The sequence below is a fragment of the Anomalospiza imberbis genome, chromosome 5 (assembly GCF_031753505.1).
Source record: "Anomalospiza imberbis isolate Cuckoo-Finch-1a 21T00152 chromosome 5, ASM3175350v1, whole genome shotgun sequence".
Lineage (NCBI taxonomy): Eukaryota > Metazoa > Chordata > Aves > Passeriformes > Viduidae > Anomalospiza > Anomalospiza imberbis.
The window spans coordinates 51128111-51147660 of NC_089685.1; the positions used below are offsets into that span (position 1 = coordinate 51128111).

Consider the following 19550-nt stretch of genomic DNA (forward strand, 5'->3'; position numbering starts at 1 on the left):
AAAGTTATGGCCCAGCATCCAAGTTACCCTCGAGGATCTCTTGAATGGGATATGTCTGAGTGGGGCTGAGCACTGGTTTCAGGTTCTCTGCCCTTGATCCCTGTCAAAGAAATGGAATTTCCCAGTTACCACTCATAACATGGAGCTACTCCAGCTTATGTTGCTTGTGTGAGACCTTTAAATCTGTGCTGATTTAGGCATGGCAAAATGCTGGCCTGCCATTGCTTACACAGCAGCTGAAAATGCCATCAAGATGACATTTCTTCTGGTGATGAGGGTGAAAAATCAGGTCAGGAAGGTGTTGGGGGTACTTCTCATTCCTGTTTCTGACTAGCAGAGGGGTCTGAAACAGACAAAAAGGTTCAGCTTTCCCAGTGCTCCCTGGAAACTTGTTTGATCTGCTAAGACACAGCTCATGAGGAAAATAAAATCCTGAAAGAAAAGGCCTTTTAAGATTTTTTAACTTTCCTTACATGATGATTATCAGTAGCTCTGTGCTGATGCTGAGGAGGGGCTGAATATGGAGTTTATCGAGGTAGAGTTGTAGCCAGTCTTTGTCTGGCAAGTTAATAAGATGGCAAAAGTCCTTTGAATGCCACTGAAAGTCTTTGAAATTGTGCAAAAGTCCTTTGGATTTATCGAAAGCTAATCAGTATGACATTAACAAAGAACAAAACAAGCCTAATGAAGATGAAAGATTTGAAAAGTGGATTATTTTTCTTTTGTCCTGGCTTTTCTTCCCTGAAACACTTGCCCTTGTTGGCTGGGTAACAGGCTGTGTGTTAACAGGCTGGTTATCAAATGAAATGGGGACTGTTTGAGTGTGTTGAATTAGAGTCTTTTATTCTTTGTCTGTCAGGGCTTCCTTCATAAATGCAGGTTTTAACCAAGTCATTAAAATGCTCATTTAGCTGAAATTTGGCAATCTAATTCTTCCCCTGACAAGATGCTTTAAATATCCTTTACCTTGTCAACAAAATTTGATTAAAATCAGCATGGGTGTTTCTTTCCCCAAACTCCTCTCTCTCCTTCTTAATTGAGTGTCCAAAAATAGCCCGTTTAGGTACTTTCCATGCATTCCTCCAAGAAAACAACATTCAGTAGAAATGTGGAGTTTCAAACTTCTTGGATTGTGAAGGATATCTAACTATGTGAAGATGCAAAAATAAAATTAAAGCCAGGAATAACCTATGAGATGATCTGGACAATAGTAGAACCCCAGGGAATTATGCACTGTAGACTTGTGAGGTTTGAAAACTTTAGGGTACAACTTTGAGGAGCTTTAATCGGTAGAGATGACAGAGCCTGGAACTTCTGGTGCTCGGTCTAGTGGAATCCCTCTCAGGATTAGCAGGTCACTGCCATTCTCTGAGCACCAAATACCAGAAGTAGCACATAAACACACAGAGATGAAAGTTGCCTTCCTGCTATGCAGACTTTACAGATTTTGTAAAGTCACTAGGTGAAAATTCAAGAATTCTTGCCTGTCCACGTGGTTTTAACCAGAAATAAAGACTTTGTCTATAACTCAGTTTTCCATGTGTAAAAGCTGACTTCTGTTGCGAGTTTGTCATACATACTTACTCCTGGGGCCCTTCTACTGCTCCCACAGGATGAGGATGTTGATGTAGGTATGCATTCAGACAACTAATCTTTTCACATACTACTGTGTACCAAGGCTGAGCCTGAAATCTATCCAAGAGACACCAATTTTTATACTCAGGAGGACTACCTGCAGCACTGACCCTGACCTTCAGGCTCTCTCAGATACACTGTGTGGATCACAATTTGGGAATTGGGCTTCTTGCAGAGGAGTGCGAGTAAATGCTATTTAAATGTAGATTTAAAAGAAGGTATTGCCTTCTCTGTAGTTGCAAATCTGTCGAACTCCAGAACTGTCAATGAAAAACTCTTTTTGTGGTACCTTTTTCTTTCCCATTCTTGGAAGGGTAAAAAATGACTGTACAGGAGTTTGTTGAAAAACAAGCAGCAGAGGATTAGAATTTCTGGATTATTCTTTACTGGAAAATAAGCTGATGGAGATATGCTCTAAAAATATATATATAATAAAGCTATTACAATAATAATTTATACAATTACCCTTAATTTATACAATTACAATAAGCTCTGCAGTTTGCAGTTCTTCTTGTTCTTGGTACATATTCGCTCCTTCCAGTGTCATTTTGCAGGAATATTTATTGCTGTATTTTATGTACAATTCAGTAAATTGAAATTTCAAGACATCCAATGATGCAAAAAAGCTTAAAAAGTGTTGAGCTTTATTGAGGCCTATTTTAGCATAGCATTCTTACTTTCTAAACACCTGCAGAAAATTTTACTTGATTTCATTAGTAGCAAAATAAAAATATTAATGTTGTTCTTTTCAAGGCTTCTTTTGTTTTGGCAATTTATTGAAGAATGTGGAAGTGATCTTACATCAATCAGAAAAAGCAATAGGTTTTGGAGTGCTGAGACTGTCACTGTGTCCTTAGGTCATTCTGGGCCAGGATATTGAAAGGGACTCAGAACAGGTGTAATATGACACACAACACTAGGTGATTTATGCCCCTTCTACCTGGAGAATGTAGCATGGGATAATAGCTACTGGTCTGTTTTTCAGAAACCCTCAGCACCAACAATCTCAGTTGAAATGAAAATGGAAGTGGCAACTGCTGACCAGAGCTGAAAATGGGCCCATGGATGTCAGCCCGAAAACTGAGTTCCATCTTGTTTATGGTTTAATGTCAGCATCTCAAAACTTTCTCTAAACAACATATTTTTGGTTTTATTATTTCTGTAACAGCAGGGCAAGAAAAAGCATCATTAAGGATGTACTTGATTTCTGACCTGAGCCTTCTGTCTTCATCATCCTCAGTCCACAAGTGTCCTGTTTTGGAAATTTGAGGGTAGTCTGTTCAGTCAATTTTCAAGCAGGCAGGAAGTGTCAAGGGAGGGAGATTCTCCTAATTTCTCCTGTTACTCTTATAAATAGCTATATATACTTTAATTGCCATTATGTTGAAAGCAAACAGCTGAAGGACATCAGAATTCACTTCATACTGGGTAGATAACTCTATTCAACTAGAGTCCTTCAATGAAAACTTGTAGGATCAAGGCTTAGTGCCAAGTTCTCTGTGCCGGCTCTAGTGACAAACCCAAGATGACCCAGGCTTTTTCTTGCTTGCTTGCAACCAGCAATATCTGAAGGTAGCATAGAAATTCAGCCTTCCTGTACCTCTTCTGCACCTTTGCTGGAAGGCCACGGTGCGTGGCTGGGACTGAGGGCACTGCCTGCTAATTTTGTCTCTTCTTGACGGGGGAACCAAAGGTAGAGAGCTCAGCTTGGCTGCTAAAATTGGGACAACAGGATTATTTTAAGGTGTCAGGTGGACAAATGTCATGCTGAAAGAACTGTGGAAGCTTAAGAAGGAACCAAAACTATTGAATACAGTCACATATGGGTATAAGTTCTAGTTTTTTGGTGCTCATCTCTCTTTCCTGTTGCTGTATCGCAGTAGCAAGAGGGACTTGGAGTTGGGAGACTGTGATAATGTCGGTGAGGAGCAAAGTAGAAGATTTGAGACAGATGTCAGCACAGGGAGGAGAGCAAGGTCTCTAAATTAGGTTTGTAATGGTAACACATTGGCTAATGCAAAAAAATGAAATGGAGACAGAATAAATCCTTGGTCATTTCTGTGTTAGCACATCAAGTTGTGACACATAGGGAAGGTATTTTCAGCCATCTGACAAAGATTTGAAAGTTTTCCTCCTTTCTTCAGGTTCATGTTGTGGAGATGAGTGGGCATTTTGAGAGGTTAAAGAGATAGAAATTATTATTTTTTTAATAAAACTGTTTTCAGCATAAAATCTCTTCGCAACAGTTGTCTGTGTAATGTTAGATGTATGATAATGTGATATTGAAAAGTGCCACCGGGACTTGTGCATCTTGCCCTGTGCAATTCTGACTCTTTCACACTGGTAATGCCAAATTCAAGCCAAGAAAATGACAGTTCTCTTCTCTAAGATGTATACACACTGTAATCGCCTAGGAACAAAATTGTCTTATATAGCTTATAATCTTACTTCAGCATTTTCAGCATATCCTCTGTCAGGAAATATTGGTAAATATTGACCCAAAATTGTTTCTTTGTGTAAATCAAATCTCGAAAGGTTTCATGAGTAGCCAGTAGTGGGTGTGTGTGTTTTTGTTTGTGAATATGTCTGCCTACATAATCCCTCATTTTATAGGCTAAACATTTCTCTTGTCACAAATATATTAAACAGCTTTTAAATAGTAATACTTTAAATTTATTATTGTATAGCGTCTTTCATGCAAGCTTCTCATAGTACTTTAGTATTAATTAATGCTTGATAATCCTGATGTGACATAGAAAATATTATCCCCGTTAATAATGATTAAACAGAACTACAGTGTAATGAAATAATTTTCCCTAGTGGCATTGTCACTCCTGTTTCAAAGATGTGTTAATTCTGAGTTCACTGTCTTCTCCTGTAAAATCTCAGTAGACATAGAGAATGTTATTTTTTATCTCGATCTATCTGCCCAGGGTCAATCCTGGAAGTGATAGTGTGTGCATGTGTGTGGGTGACTGTAACTGGCTGCATTTAGAATAGTAACTGTGCTTTCTTCACCATCCTTTTTGGGTTTGGTTATTTGAGATTCCTCTTGAGTTAACAAGCTTGATTGCAAGATGCTCTTTCTAGAGGTGAGGACATAGCCAGCTAAGTCAGCCAGAAATTAAAACAGTAAGTCTTTTACTCTTGCACTGCTTCTAAAACTCCACTCTCCTTTTGCAGGGTGGAAACATAATAGAGCTGAACCGAACCCTCTCCCCCAGTTATGAAATGTCTGAAAGCTATCGAGATAGTATTTGACTTCTTTTCTTTTCCAGCTTAACCCACACTACCCAGAAGGTAATAATGAAGGAAAAGCTTTGGTAAGTGGAATTTATATGTTGCATATAACCTGGGGAATGCTGTATCCTTAACCCAGCACATCCTGACATATGGAAGCTCTTCATAGCTTTCCTTTTCCTTATGTGTTCCAGCTGCTGGGATTGTTTTCCATATCCTATGTAAGGTGTAGGATGCATCTCAGAACTGGCAATTCAGAAAGTTTTCTTCCATGCTGAGGCAAATGATAAGTAACTTACTCAAATTCTGCATCAAAGTGCCATTAGTTGAAGTTGTTGTGCTTGTTATCTGAGTGCAGATATGAAATGTATTCATTCTTCTCAGCTCAGATGTGTTACTTCACGGCAACAGCCTTTGCCTGGTACAGCATCAAGAGCATTTTAGCTAATTCTGACTAATGAGGCAAGGCCAGACATGGAGATTATAGTGTGTGAAGGAAGTGGAGTTAAAACCTTGGGGGAATCTTATTGTTACTAAGTCAACAAATATTCCCAAAAAGAATCATTCCCCCATCAAATTCATGAGATTGCCTTGGAAAGGCTGAGATCTTCTTCAAAAAATTCAATTTAATTTCTTTCTCCTTGCCTTCCGGCTTTTGTTCTTTAAGAGGATACATTTTCAAGTTTTTCTCTGCACAGGGAAGAAATTTTTGATTTTTCATGACATGTAACCCAAAATTCTTACATAAGCACATGCCTTGAGGACTGCAATTTTAATAAAAATGGAGACTTTCATAGGAGTTGGTAACATTGGTTTTCCATCTTCACTGATATTTGGCATTAGTGGTGATACTGCAATAACAGCTAAGCTGTCCAGAGAAATGAGAATTCTCTCCTATGAATGTAGAAAAGTTCCACCAGTTGTTTCTCTTTTGTATTGGAATGAAACTTGAGGCTTTTGGAGCTTTGGAATGGAAATCAGGATCAGTTCTAGAATTCCCTGGTGAGTAGGTGTTAGGCCCTTGTCACTGAGAAGCCAATCCTATTGTACCACACCATACTTATTTATGGTGTAAGTTTTCTCTCTGTAGCCATTTCAATTCATCTAAATAGTTAAATATTCCCTGGACTGGATAATGACAAAGGCACAAGCGTAATCTAAGCACAAATGTTAAAGGTGGCTTCACTATCAGTTTGGTTTATTCCTCCTGGGTATTGGTTTCAGCTAAAACCCCAGACCAGATAAATTACATTAGAGAAATACTTCCAATAAAAAAGTAATCAAAGCTGATTGATGATCAAAACTGATATCTCTGTGGAAATTTTAATTTGTGCAGTCAGCACTTTCCTATGAAGATGTTTTGTGGAAGAACTTCTAGGAATTTTTGGTGACACCTCCATGTAAATCGAAGCCTACAGGCTCCATTAGTGTGATAAAAATCCTTTTGGATCCTTCACCCCTTTATAATCTTGTTGGAAATGCCATGATTCAGCAATGGCTATTTAAGCCTTCATTCTGCCCTGGAGCAACCCAATATAGAAACTTCACATCCCTGTGCAGGAATTTATGTTACAATGGTGCAATGTATTGAATTGTCCCTCAAAAGTAAAAGAGTCTTGTAATATTTGGAGTTCTTTGAGGGTCAGCTATGTCAGTCTTGTATCCAATAGCACATAACCTGGAGCACCCAGGCTTTCCTTGCTCTGTGGTTATCATCTAGGGTTTCCTCTGCTTGGTCACTGCCTAACTGACTCACAAGAAAGGCATCTTCTTTTCCATCCTTTGAAGAAATTAATCTTGAAATACTGCTCATGAAGTAAATCTGGAGGGGGGATGTTGAAGTGGACCTACCCCAGCAAAATTTGAAGAATAAGTAGCAGGGAAATGGGAGAAGAATAAATGAATCCTTGTGGCTGAAGGGCTGAACCTGTAGTCTGTGCCCTTGAGGCCATGAAGGCCAATGGTGTTCTGGGGTGCACTGGGAAGAGCATTGCCAGCAGGACAGGGAGTGATCGTGCCCCTCTGCCCAGCCCTGTGCGGCACATCTGCAGAGCTGTGTCCAGTCCTGGGCTCCTCAGCACAGGAGGAGCTCCTGGACCGGGGCCAGCAGAGGCTGCAGAGATGATTTAGGGCCTGGAGCATCTCTGGCAGGGAAAGGCTGAGGGAGCTGGGGCTGTCCAGCCTCGAGAGGAGCCCCAGCTGAGAGGGACCCTCAGCCCTGGGTGTCCCTGTCTGCAGGGAGGGCTCCGAGCAGGGCCCAGGCTCTGCTCTGGGGGCCCAGCAATGGCACCAGAGGAACGGGCAGGGACTGATCCCAGGAGGTTCCACCTGGGCAGGAGGCAGAACTTCTTCCACAGGTTGCCCAGAGAGAGTGTGGAGTCTCCCTCACTGAGGGTGTTCCAGAGCTGTCTGGACACAATCCTGTGCTCTGGGGTGGCTGTGCTGGAGCAGGGAGGTGGCACTGTGGTCCCTAAAGCCTGACCCATCCTGGGACTCTTTCTTTTCTCTGCTGGGCTGTTGGATGAAAGGGTAGCAGCTCCTTCTCTGTTGTCTGGGCTCCAAGGGCAGCACTGCCATCTGTGCTTTTTGTGCCAGTGCTGAGCTCCCCAGCATGTGCTGGGGCTGCTTGTTCATGGCCTGGTTTACAAGGCCTGATCCCAGTTGCTCAGGCAACTGAATTTTGGGAACCAGCAGTGGAGGAGGGTTTTCCATGATGCAGCAGTGGGCACGGACACCAAGGTTCTGCCTAAGCACATCTTTTCCGCCTTAAGTGACTCCAGGGTCTTGAAAGGGTTTTGGCTCCAAAGAACATAAATTTTACTGGAAGTCACCAGGACTTCTGTTCCCATGCATTAAAGGTGTGTTTGGACTGAGGTTCATTGCTTGTTTACGAGCTGCTTCTTGACAATCCAGCCAAATTGTCTTGTGAAGCGCTGCTTTTAATTCTGGTAAAATTTGGCCTTACAATGAGTTGATTAATATTCCCACATCTGAGCTCCAGAAGAATTTTTTTTAAGTGGGAAAACCTTTTTGAGATTTAAGGGTTTTCTCAAAAAAGGGCTTCTCCATCTCTTAAAGTCTAGAAGATGATAGTATATAATGTAAAAAAAATGTAGTGCTCTGTGTTACAGCTCCCACTAAACCCAAAACTGGTGGGTTAATGCTGCAAATTACTATGCTTGTTCTAAGGAGAGAAATGTACAGCATCAAGAAGAATGCTACGAACATCAGGGAAATGTCAGGAACAGCTGGGAACCTGGCATTTGTTAGCGCCTTTGTGTTACAGGCTAACTTTGGATGGGTACCTTATCTCCATTTGTCTGCATTTCCATGCGAGGACTAATTCTAACCAGTTCCAATCTGCCTTTTATTGTTGAGATTTTTGTTAGGATTGAGACTGTTATGCACTTACTTATCTTGTAAAGAAGTTGAGCATTTCTACCATGGGTTGCCAGGTGCAATTTGATGTATCTCCTTTGACTTGTTTATATATCTTTATGAATTCCCAACACTCTGCAATTCTAACTTTTCCTCTTTGCTGCCAACCCAGGAGATTATTTTTTGATAAACACTGTAAATTAATTTTTTTTTATTATTTTATTTTACCTTCCAGGAATGATCTTTATTGCACTATATATTTTATATGGGTGATGCATTTTAAACAAGTAGAACAGACAAACTGAAAAACATTTAAAAGAAAAGAGAAAAAAAAATCATCAGCTTAAAAATGGCAGCTTATAAAAAGCCAGCAGTCAGACCACTGGGGAAGCTGGGGGAGCAGGGGAGACACAGATGCCGGCACATTATTATTATTCTGCTGTTGCACACGGGTCTGAATCAGCTCTGGAAATGCATACATTGTTTCTTACAGAATGTCTCTGGCTCCTAACAACAGGATTGCAACGTGATGTCTCTGCTAAAAATGCGATGACTCACAAATGAGTCAACAGTGAAGGTGTTACAGGAGGCTAACTGCTGTGCTGTCTGCCAGGGCTCCTAGCAGGCAGGAGCAAGGCTGGCCATTCATTTACTCCATTTTCTCCTCATAAAGAATTTTAAAAATAATCTAACCTATGGAGTTCTGCTCACGTTACCGCTCTGTGAAAATGCTGGTTTTGTAAGAGCCTCCTAAACTGGGTTAACGTGTTGAGATACCACATTGCTCTGGATTTAACAGGCATTTTCAGAACTCTGGCTGCTATTAAATTTAATTTCTGCTTAAATCTGTAGTGCAGCTTAATGTATTCATTCAGGAGTAGGGCATTATCCTTGTCTGTCTCTATGCCACAAGAGGTGTCTTCACCAATCGGAATTGTAGATTGGGTTTCTAAAAGAAAAGGTATTTTAGGTCTGTCTCGTGTTTTTGGATTGCTTTTTGCAGTTGAAATGAAGGCCCTTCTGTAAGCAAAGCTCCACATAAATCTCTTGAATTTTAGGTATGATGCCCAGTTGAGTTAAATAAGGAAGTTTTGGGGTAGTAGCAATTAGTAGCAAATTCTGTGAGGAGCTGTGAAAAGGGTTATCTGCTGGGCTGTAAGTCTCAAGGAGGACAAATCTGATTGGACCTGATTATTTTGTCACCAATTCCAGCATGGGATTTGTCTCTCCTTACCTTTGCCCTCCACATGGCAAGCAGTATGTCTGTGCTGTTTTTTCTCTTCAAGCTTCTTTTTAAATCATGATGCACTGTAAATCAGTGGTGGTAGCCCAGGAGTTAGACTTTGCTGTGGGCCTGGATCAGTATTTCCCCTTCTCACCAAGATGGTGGTTTTTCTCACTACCTAGGACTCTTTTTTTGAATGTTCAGCCATTGCTTTCCTAGGTGGGTCCCACCCGGCTGTGTCATGGGGGTTTACTCTGTTCCCCTTCCTGGGTGTGATTATCGAGCTTTGCTGCTGCAGAATCGTGCTGGGGGCTCACAGCCCTCGGTGCCAGTGCACACTGAGGTTTTCTCAGGCTGAAGGAGCTGACTCTGCTCTTTGTACCACTGATAGACTGGGTTGTTTGGAAGGGGTGGGTCCAACTCCTGCCGGGCAGAAGCAGAACTGAATGTGTGATCTTGATCCTTGTGAGTGATTTAACCAGTGCAAAAGAACGAAGTGATTGCACCTTCCTCACCTTGGATATGTGTCTGATGTGACTTGTGACAGCCTGTTGCTAGTTTGTTGTAGTTCGGGACAATCAAAGCTATATACATTTTCCTTCCAGGAATGTACTATTTGGTAATATTGTTTTACCCACAGTTCTCTATACTCCTGGCATGTAATTCACCTGGGTTTTTTTTTGTTTTTTATTAAGTCTTGGAAGTGCTTTTCTTGGCTGTCACTGACCACATCGCCAACATCTCTGAAACTGTTCCACTGCTTTAAGTTGAATTTTCTTCTCTCTGCATTTGAGTTCCTTTGCAGTTCTTTTCTTCTTTTCTCTTAATTGAATCCAGTTTTGCTGGCTGCATCTGCTCATATGCCAGTTTCTACCTGAGCAAATGTCATCTTGTTTTCATCTGCTTAGGAATGCAGTGCTTCTCCTGAGCTATTGTCTAATTAATTTAAACTAGCCTAGTACTTTCACTTCTTTCCACATCCTCACATGGACTCATCTGCTGATTCAATAATGGTTGGGTTAAGTGCAAATTCTGACGGCTGCTTACTAAATTTAATTTATCGTGAGAAGCTTTCTGTATGCAAGTGTCTGTGCATTCTCTCTCTCCCACATAGGCATGTGCACGTGCACTGGGACATAAAATGAGACACAAATACAAATCCATGTTTGTTCCTATGTAATGATAGCATTGCTGTCTCTCACGTTCCCCTTGTATAAAACTTGTTTCCAGAGCTGTCAGGTTGAAGGTCATTTCTTGTTAGATTTTTTTTTCTCACGAGTAGTGCTTAACTGCCTTAACCCAGGTTGAGTTGGTGAGATTCAGATTCTGAAATAATGCCGTAAAGAGAGTTCTGAGGTTTGTGGGGGAGTTCAGCCAGGAACTGCTGTACAGCTCTTGTGCAGGTCTGATTTTGCTCAGCTAAGCTTGGCATTGCAGTTAGCTGTGTTGCAGGCACTGTCTTGCCCTCTGTTGAAGTGGAATTTCTTTTTAGGCTAAAAACCAGATCTTGCCCCTATGTCTGCCAGCTGCTAAGCCTGGTTGGTGGGATTTAGGGTTGGTGAACTCGTTGCTCAACTGGATCTATACGACTGTTGGGGTCACCATGGAATGAGCAGGGTTAGCCCCAGGCTGCTGGGTGAATTTCTCCACAGAGCTAATGGTTGGTGTGAACTGCTAAAGCACAGGAGACCTGCCTTTGACTCCTGCCAGCTCATGACCACTTTATATACTGGTCATGGTGTTCTGTGGTGGGGAATATCCCTTTGCCCAGTCTGGGTCAGGTGTCCTGTCCATGTTCCCTCCCAGTATGGTTTCATATTTTGGTCTGTATTTTACTCAGAGCCCCAGGATAAGAAGAAAACCATACAATTATGAAGTGTCCTGTGTTTTTGTATACCAGTCATTTCAGTTTGGAAATTATAGTGAAGTGGGTAGTTTCTGGGAAACCCTAATTAGATTTCAGTGTAAGTTGTGGAAAATATCAAAAAGTTTGGATGCTGTTCTAAACTATCCTGTACTACTCACTCCTTTACAGACATCTTGAATTTTAAACTGGATTTCCAGTTTTCTGTTTTGTTATGAAGTGTAGGAAGTAGTTTTTCTTTTAATATTAGACTCTGACTCACACTTGTTAGGCTCTCAGAAGGATTTTTTTATTGTTTCTATGCCTTTTCAGTTTGTGTCTCATCACGAGTATGTAAAACAAAATTATGTATGGAAATCACAAAAGCAATTTTCTATTTTCTCAGTCCTTGCATATAGGTTAAATTTTTTGTGCATTTTTCTGTAATATTTTTGGGCATGAGATACAAGAGGGTGTGGGGACTGCGAGATGAGTTTACTCTTGTGCAAGTCACAGGAGATGGTTGCTCTTTGTCTTAGCTAGCCTTCCTCTCAAACACTTGTGTCAGTACTCTTAATGACTAGAGGAGCCTAACTAAAATTTCTTTGTGTATTTTTTTCTGCTCTCTCCATCCTTGATAGAAGTCATGGCATGGAAAGCTGGCATTTATAAGCTTGATAATGAAAAAATTGATGTTTTGGAAGGATTCAAAAAGTGCCTTGAAATGAGTTCACTAATCCTTTCTTCCATAATTTCACTCATGCTTGGTTTTGTTGTTTACTTTCAATTGGCAATATGGATAATCAAAGCTTTGCCCTTGATTATCCCTTACAGTTTGGTTTTAATCAAACTACTAATGCAAACCAAGTACAGCCTGGCCTTTTACATTGTACAGCTCTTCCTTAGTGGTGTATTGTAAATCATTATAATAGCATTTCATGCTTCCAGAGTCAGATTTTTTTCTCTTTTGGCTTTCCTCATTCCTCTTCTCCTCTCCCTCTGTGATGTATTTTGTGTACATGAATGGCCCTGGGCTGCCAGTCTCTTAATTGGTTATCAGTCTTTTGTAGGATGTGTAACTCGACACCTCAGAGGAGCAGCTTTTACTCACACCAGTAATTCTGTTGGTTGCTGTGTGGATATGGGCACAGACTCTGACTGACTCCATCAAGCCAAGAAATGTTCTCAGGGAAGGTGGCATTTGGAGTCTGTAGGCAAAGATTTGGAGGTGACTAAAGATGTGAGGATGGTGCTGCGGGGTCACAAAATTCCTGTGAACTCTCAGCAGGTGGTGGGAGGAAGATCCCACCTTAGCTCATGTGCCTTGGTTGAGTTACTCTGTCCCTCAAAGGGAACAACTCCTGCCCTCGCAGGGGGTAAAATCAGACCTGTGTTGGACCCAGCCTCAGAGCTATCAGCCTGTGCTGAGATTTGTAATACAATCCAGCTGGGGCTTTGCCTGCCCCTCTGGCCATGACAAACTGGTCCTGATGGAACAGATGGTCTGGCTCTTGCTGTTTGGAGAGTGTCCACAGGACAAGAGGAAATGGCCTCAAGCTGCTCCAGGGAAAGTTCAGGCTGGGCATCAGGAATCATTTCTTCTTGGAAAGGTCTGACAAGGGGGAGAAGGGGCTGCCCAGGGAGGTGATGGAGTTCCCATCCATGGAGGTATTCAGGAAACAACTGGACTTGGCTTGAGTTTAGTTGACAAGGTGGTCAAAGGCTGGACTCGATGATCTTGGAGGTCTTTTTCAACCTGAATGATTCTGTGATTCTCTGAAAGTGTGCTGCTCTGATTCTACAACGTGAAAGGAAAAAGCCATCAAACTTACATAAAACAACAATGGATTGAAGCAAATTGCTTACTTTTAAAATCCCCTACTTGTCTTAAAAAAAACCCCAATCTAATATTCATTAATTCTTTTGTTTCAAACGTGGCCCTTTCCAGACCAGCACTGTGTAGTTGTGTCAGGTGGGAGTGAGGGGTCTGCAACTACTGCAGGTTTTTTGAAGTTGTAGGTGTCAAATAAAGCATATCCAGTGCTGCAATGCCTCTTTAGCTTGTGGCCTGCTGTTGTTCTAATGACTGCCTGAGACCCCATGGAGCAAAGTGCATCCTTTGTGTTACTCCAAAGCCAATTGTGGTAGATTCTTGCAAGAAGGTAAAAAAAAAATAATTCAGATGTATTACTTGTCTGCAAGGTAATTGAAGAATTTCTAATGGGCCCTGATGCAAGCAAATAACCCTTGTGCCTAATCAGCAGAGAGACGGCGACCTTCCTGCTTCAAAGAAGAAACGCCAGGCAGGGGAGAAGATTATGTATACTTTGGTCTCTGTGCCACATGGAAATGACATCGCATCTCTCTTTGAACTGGATGCCACCACCCTTCAGAGAGCTGATTGCCTGGTTCCAAGGTAAAATTAAAAAAAAAAAAAAAAAAGGAAATGAAAAAAGGGCAGAAAATAGTGCTGCATTGACAGGGTTTCTTCCTGGCATTATGCTGGTGAGTAAAGCGGAAAAAAACCAAACATGAGCAAGTATTATCCTTCTGTTAAAATCTGGGGTGTGTTCATGGATAAATAAGGGATGTATAAAACATGATGCTGCTGCTGTGACTGGGTAAAATAATTATAAGGATAAAACAAGTGACACTTTGAGAGAGTCTGTGAAGAGAAAAAATAATGGTCTAAATATTGCACAGATCTGTGTGAGGATAGAATTGAGCTCTGTGCACTGTTTGAAAAAAAAAATGTACTTCTAATAGATTTAACTGAATTGTTCCCAACAAAATAATGTGTGAGGTGAGCTGGGCTTCTGTTTCCCTGACAGATCATGATGCCACTGAGCACATTTGTTATTCAAATGTATTCAGCAAGTGGCTTCTTGGTTTTAATTGTCAATATTTGAAATTTTAGCTGTGTAGCATAGCTGAGATTGGTTAGATAATTCACACAGTGTTGGTTGTGACTGAATGGGCTTGCAAACACTTGGGGATGGTTGTTATGAGGGTGAATTTTAAAGCTGGGTACCCACAAATACTGATGTATGTGACTTTGAAGTGTGTTTGCTATGCTAAGTTCTGCCAGAAAATTTGCTTACTTGAATACTCAAAAGCCCATCAGCATGAAAGGGAGACCGTGAATGGAGACCACAGTGAATATATTTCAAAAATAAAATTCAGAGTTAAAATTGTAATTGATTTCTCAGCTCTGCTTTTTGATAATACCACAGATTATCATATGGAAAGAATTTAGAAGGATCTCATATCTGTTCTTTGTTCACTTGATTTTCAGTTGAGAACTGGTACTGTAAATGCTTGCTCTGGAACAAGGGTTTGCAGATCATAATGATGAAGCTGTGAAACCATGGTCAGCTTTACTTTCTGGCTTTTGTGCTGTGACAGCTTAAAAGGATTCGTTATTCTGCAGGAAAAAAAATAATAAAAGAATTGGGTTTATTCATGAAATGTATTTCTGTTCAGATGGGATTTTATAACATCTTCCTTTTAGGTTTTTTTTCCTTTAAAGAATATTTTACTCCTAGATTTATGTAAATACTTAAACTCAGCATCCTGCACAATCCCAAGATGCTGGCTGTTCTTGTTGCAGCTCTGCTCTGGGTGAGAAAGAAGGAATCAAGGGAAAGAGGGGTACTGCAGTGTCTTTTAGGTCCACCTCCCCTTTCTATTGCAGTGGCTGGTGTGGCTCCTGCTCTCCAGCCTCATGCCACAGGCAGGTGTGGCAGAGCATCCCACTTGACCACGTGGGCTCAGGACTGATCCATCTCATCTGCTGTTGGCTCTGTCCCCTTTAGGAACTCCTACGTCCGACTGAGGCACTTGTGCACCAACACTTGGGTCACCAGCACCAGCATCCCAATAGACACTGAGGAAGAGAGGCCTGTGATGTTAAAGGTAAACAAAATCCCAAACTCACTCCTGAAGCTGTCTCACTTCTAACCTGTGAAATGTGCATAATACTAAGGATAAAGGTAAGAGGATTGCTCATCCACTTTAAACCAAAAATGATTGCAGATTGGGACGTGCCAAACCAAAGAGGACAAGGAAGCTTTTGCCATTGTATCGGTTCCTCTGTCTGAGGTCAGAGACTTGGACTTTGCCAATGATGCCAACAAGGTTTTAGCATCAACTGTTAAAAAGCTGGAGAACGGAACAATAACCCAGAATGAAAGGAGGTTAGTGAGTTTTATTTTTTCCCCTGCTGAATTGGTGTTTGTTTACTCATGATAACACAACCATGGGTAGGTGATATCCACATGGACAGAGGCAATTGGGAGAGGACACTTCAGTTCTGAGAGTGTCAGCCTGGGGTTAGATTCCACCTCTGTTGGAGCATCCTTGCTGTATCTCAGCCTGATCTGTGTATCTCCTGTGTAAAAGGGGCGTAAACAGCACTTCCCCAACTCACTGGCCACATAAATAAATGGGTAGTTCCCTGGGCAAATCTCTTTGTCTGGATTTCCTTTGATAATCCGCTTCTGAGCTGTAATGTGTGGGTGCATTGCATCTGATTCTCATGTACAGGAAAGCAGCACTTCAGGGCTCTGGACTTGTGTCAAGTTCACCACACTGCAAATCTGCAAAAGCCTTGGAAGGAGGTCTCAGTGTGACTGAGAAGCTGCTCCATTTGCTTTCTCACATCTATTTCTCCCTGTTCTCTTTTTCTGTTTTACATAAATTTGTTGTTTACCCCTTGTATTCATCCCCATTTTGTCTGTGGGACTATTAGAATCTCTGCTCCTCACACCCCCCCCTGAATCAAGGGATTTTGTTGTGCATTTGTTGTACATTGTAGCCAGACATATGTATATATGTACAGATATATGTAGCCAGTGATGTAGTTCACGATTTATCTTCAGCTGCCTGTGGTTAAACAGAATATAAGACAGCATCTCTGGCAGTGTGAATTTATAACTGTAATACATCATACACAGCTTTTCTTTTTTTCTGAAAATGTTGATTTTTGGTGATGGAACTGAATTTTTGCTGTCAGTTTCCAGCAGAAATTAGACCCCGTGGTTTAATATCCTAACATGTATATTTTTAATGTCTGAGTGTTGGGACTCAGCCTTGAAAAGCTGTGGGGGCCATTTCATGATTGAGTTGACCCAGAGAGGGATACGACAGTGTCCAGGTGGGACATCCCTGTATGAACTTGTCACTGTCAGTATTGTCAGGTCTTGATGTTGTCAGATTGGTACAACAAACATGTAAAACAATTCAGAGCTGTTTCCCAACAGTGCCATTATTTGTTAGTTCTTGTGATTTCCTTAGGAAAAAACCCCAAACCAGGGGTTTTCCTGTTTTATCACCTCCTAGCATAGAAAAGTAGGAGTCCCAACAGTTTATTCCTTATTGCTTCATCCTGTATCTTCCATTTCCACTTTATTTTGTGGGGGTGACACACACTTTGCTGTTTTCTACAGGGGGCCTGAAGCTTTTAGAGCTAAAGCTCACTCAGAGGGTTTAGGTGAGCAGCCCAGCTCACTTGTAGATAATGGGAACTTAATTTCTGACTCCCACAGGTGACTGAAAATCTCTTGGGGTTCTTCCTGCCTCTTTCATAGCTGGCAGATTTGTTAGTTATAGACTAGACATTGACCAAATTGAGATGGTGCTGAGTTTTTCATGTAAAAGATTGCTAGTGCTATTAAGGGATATTCTTTGAAATCTGTGGACATCTGTGTTTCTCACTGCATGTCTGGCAAGGTGTTAGTACCAAGGAGGCAGCGATGACTCTGGGTTTTTTTCCCATTTATATTCTGTCTTTTTTGCATTTTCTGAAGGTGGGAGAGAAGGAATTACTACTGCCTCTGTTGTTTTTAGCACCTGCTTCTGAAAAATCTTTTGTTTAGCAAAGAGTGAAACAAATACAGTTTCTAGGGTCAGTATATATAGGAAAATAGTTATACATGAATATATATATGAAACAGTTTCATGGGTCAGTAGGGAAATTATCTAGTGGCAGAATGTTTTCATTCCTCTGGTGAGTCCATCATCTTGTTTATCCATGATAAAGCATAAAAATCATTGCTAGGCTGTGTAAGTTTCTTTTTACTGCTCCTGGGCCTTGAGGCCACCAGGTATAGATTTTGGGTCTCTGAAAACTGTGTATCAATCCAGCAGCCTGTATTTTTCTCTTGTTTTCCCTCTGGTTGTTGTTTAATGCCTTGATAAACAGCCCTGTGATTGATTTAAGCCTCTGCTGAACCACGGCTTGGAATACTTAAGTACATGTCAAACTTAACTTTGCAGTGGTGGAAGTTCCATTGTGTCAGGTAAAGCTTAGCATAAATGTGATTTTCGTTCTTAATGAATCCTAGCAAGTGTTGAGTGACTGTTTATAATAATGATTTGTCTATTCATTCTAGGTTTGTAACCAAGCTACTGGAAGATCTCATTTTCTTTGTTGCTGATGTGCCAAATAATGGGCAAGAAGTTTTGGATGTAATTATTACAAAGCCAAACCGGGAACGACAGAAATTAATGAGGGAGCAAAATATATTGGCTCAGGTATGTCCTACTGTGTTAATAACTTATTATTATACAGTCTGTGTTTGCAAACAGATTGTAGGAGAGAGTGATGTGAGAAGAAGTTATTTTTGGGTAAGTTGGCTTATGCCACGCTGGGTTTCTCATTGGATTTGGTAGAAATGACACTACTTGGTCATAGCTCATCCCTTGGTCCCTAAATCAGAGTCAAGCACAAGGGGCTGTAGAGGGCTCTCAATTTCATGTGATTCTGATAAGATCTAAGATCATGTTTGAGAGCAAATTGTTCACAAAATTTGAGACAAACATGGAATGTGGTCCCAATCCTGCAAGTGTGGCCCATGTAGTGCCCCTGTGGAACTCTGACTTTGTTTGCATGAGGGCAAACTTGCAAGTAAATAAAATTAATGTCCATTTTGTGAAGTCGACTGAAAGAAATTTAAAAAAAGGGGGAAAGGATGAGACTGGACAGAAGCCAGTGTTGTCCTCCTTTTTCATCATTAAATTATCCAAAGTTAAGACATGGAACTAAAACTGTTTGAAGTTGGGGATAGTAAAGAAAAAGCAATATCAGTCAGTTTGGTGGGAAATGTAAAGCTAACCCCAAATGAATAAAGCTGTGATGTCTCAGATTGTGTCCCCACTTGTGTTTAGTCAAGGCTGTTGTGCTGGCCCTGTCAGAGGACATTTCCATTGTCTTTGATTTCTGCTGATCTTCCATTCTGTAAGTTCAGCAGAAATCTGGGTGTGGTTTTCACTCTCAGTGATTTTGATTTTGAACAGATATTTGGCATCCTCAAAGCTCCTTTTAAGGACAAAGGTGAAGGATCGATGCTGAGACTTGAAGACCTGGGTGACCAGAGATATGCTCCTTACAAATACATGTTAAGATTATGTTACAGAGTTCTAAGACACTCCCAACAGGATTATAGGAAGAACCAGGTCAGTGGTATTGAGGATAATTTTCCTCCTGATTTCTATAATTACATGGTCTGGGTTTGACATGGTGCTCTGCACTTACAAGTGGGATTCTGCGGTAACGGGGAAAGGCCTTTTTTTTTGTGTGTGTGTAGCTTAGTAGTGTGTGAATTTAAAGTTCAACAATGAATATCACAAGTTCACTTTGTACTTTTGTAGACTCAGTCTGAGACTGGGGTTCACTGCTTCATTCATGAGCTTTCTGTTATTAAAAATATGTTCTTGGAGCCTGGATTACAAAGTGGGAAATCTGCAAAGCTGTCTGTTTCTCTTGCTTAAATATTTGTAGAGGGATGGCAGTGAGTCAGAGCAGAGGCTGTTATATCAGGTAGCCTGATTTCCCACTGCTGGAGACTCCCTGTGAGCAAGAGGTATTTCAGAACATGGACTAAAGGGACTGGAGATAAAAGCCTGAGCTGCTGTGTGGCTTCTTTGTTTTCTTTCCAGTGTTTTACAGAAATATTTCTGTCCTAAAGGGAGAGAAAAGGAGGAGGGAAGACTCAGGAAAATAGATTCTTAAACACTATAAAAACCTTTCAGATTTTCCTTTTTTTAATTTTTTTTTAAAGAGAGGTTGCCATTTCTTGGATTTTATATATATTTTTTCATTGATTCTTTCCTTTGGTTTATGAAAGAATAAGAAGAGTTAGTCATCCCTAATACAGAATCTGTTTCTCAGGGTACATATTTGAGGTATTCAGAAGTTCTTTTATTCAGGCCGGTTCAGAGAGGAAAGTT

The 19550-nt window shown here is 41.0% G+C and overlaps 1 protein-coding gene across 11 annotated transcripts in view; it reads left to right on the forward strand.

The window, feature by feature from the left end:
• The window catches only part of ITPR2 (inositol 1,4,5-trisphosphate receptor type 2), a 244817-nt gene that overhangs the window by 52227 nt on the left and 173040 nt on the right, over positions 1-19550 (forward strand). For 10 of the 11 annotated variants that reach the window (XM_068190738.1, XM_068190736.1, XM_068190731.1 and 7 more), the window contains 6 exons: positions 4914-4958; positions 13583-13737; positions 15137-15236; positions 15357-15517; positions 17714-17855; positions 18618-18776. In XM_068190738.1, coding sequence (XP_068046839.1) covers positions 4914-4958; positions 13583-13737; positions 15137-15236; positions 15357-15517; positions 17714-17855; positions 18618-18776 — 762 coding nt within the window. The remainder of the gene's footprint in view (positions 1-4913; positions 4959-13582; positions 13738-15136; positions 15237-15356; positions 15518-17713; positions 17856-18617; positions 18777-19550) is intronic. The other variant, XM_068190729.1, reaches the window with a different exon arrangement.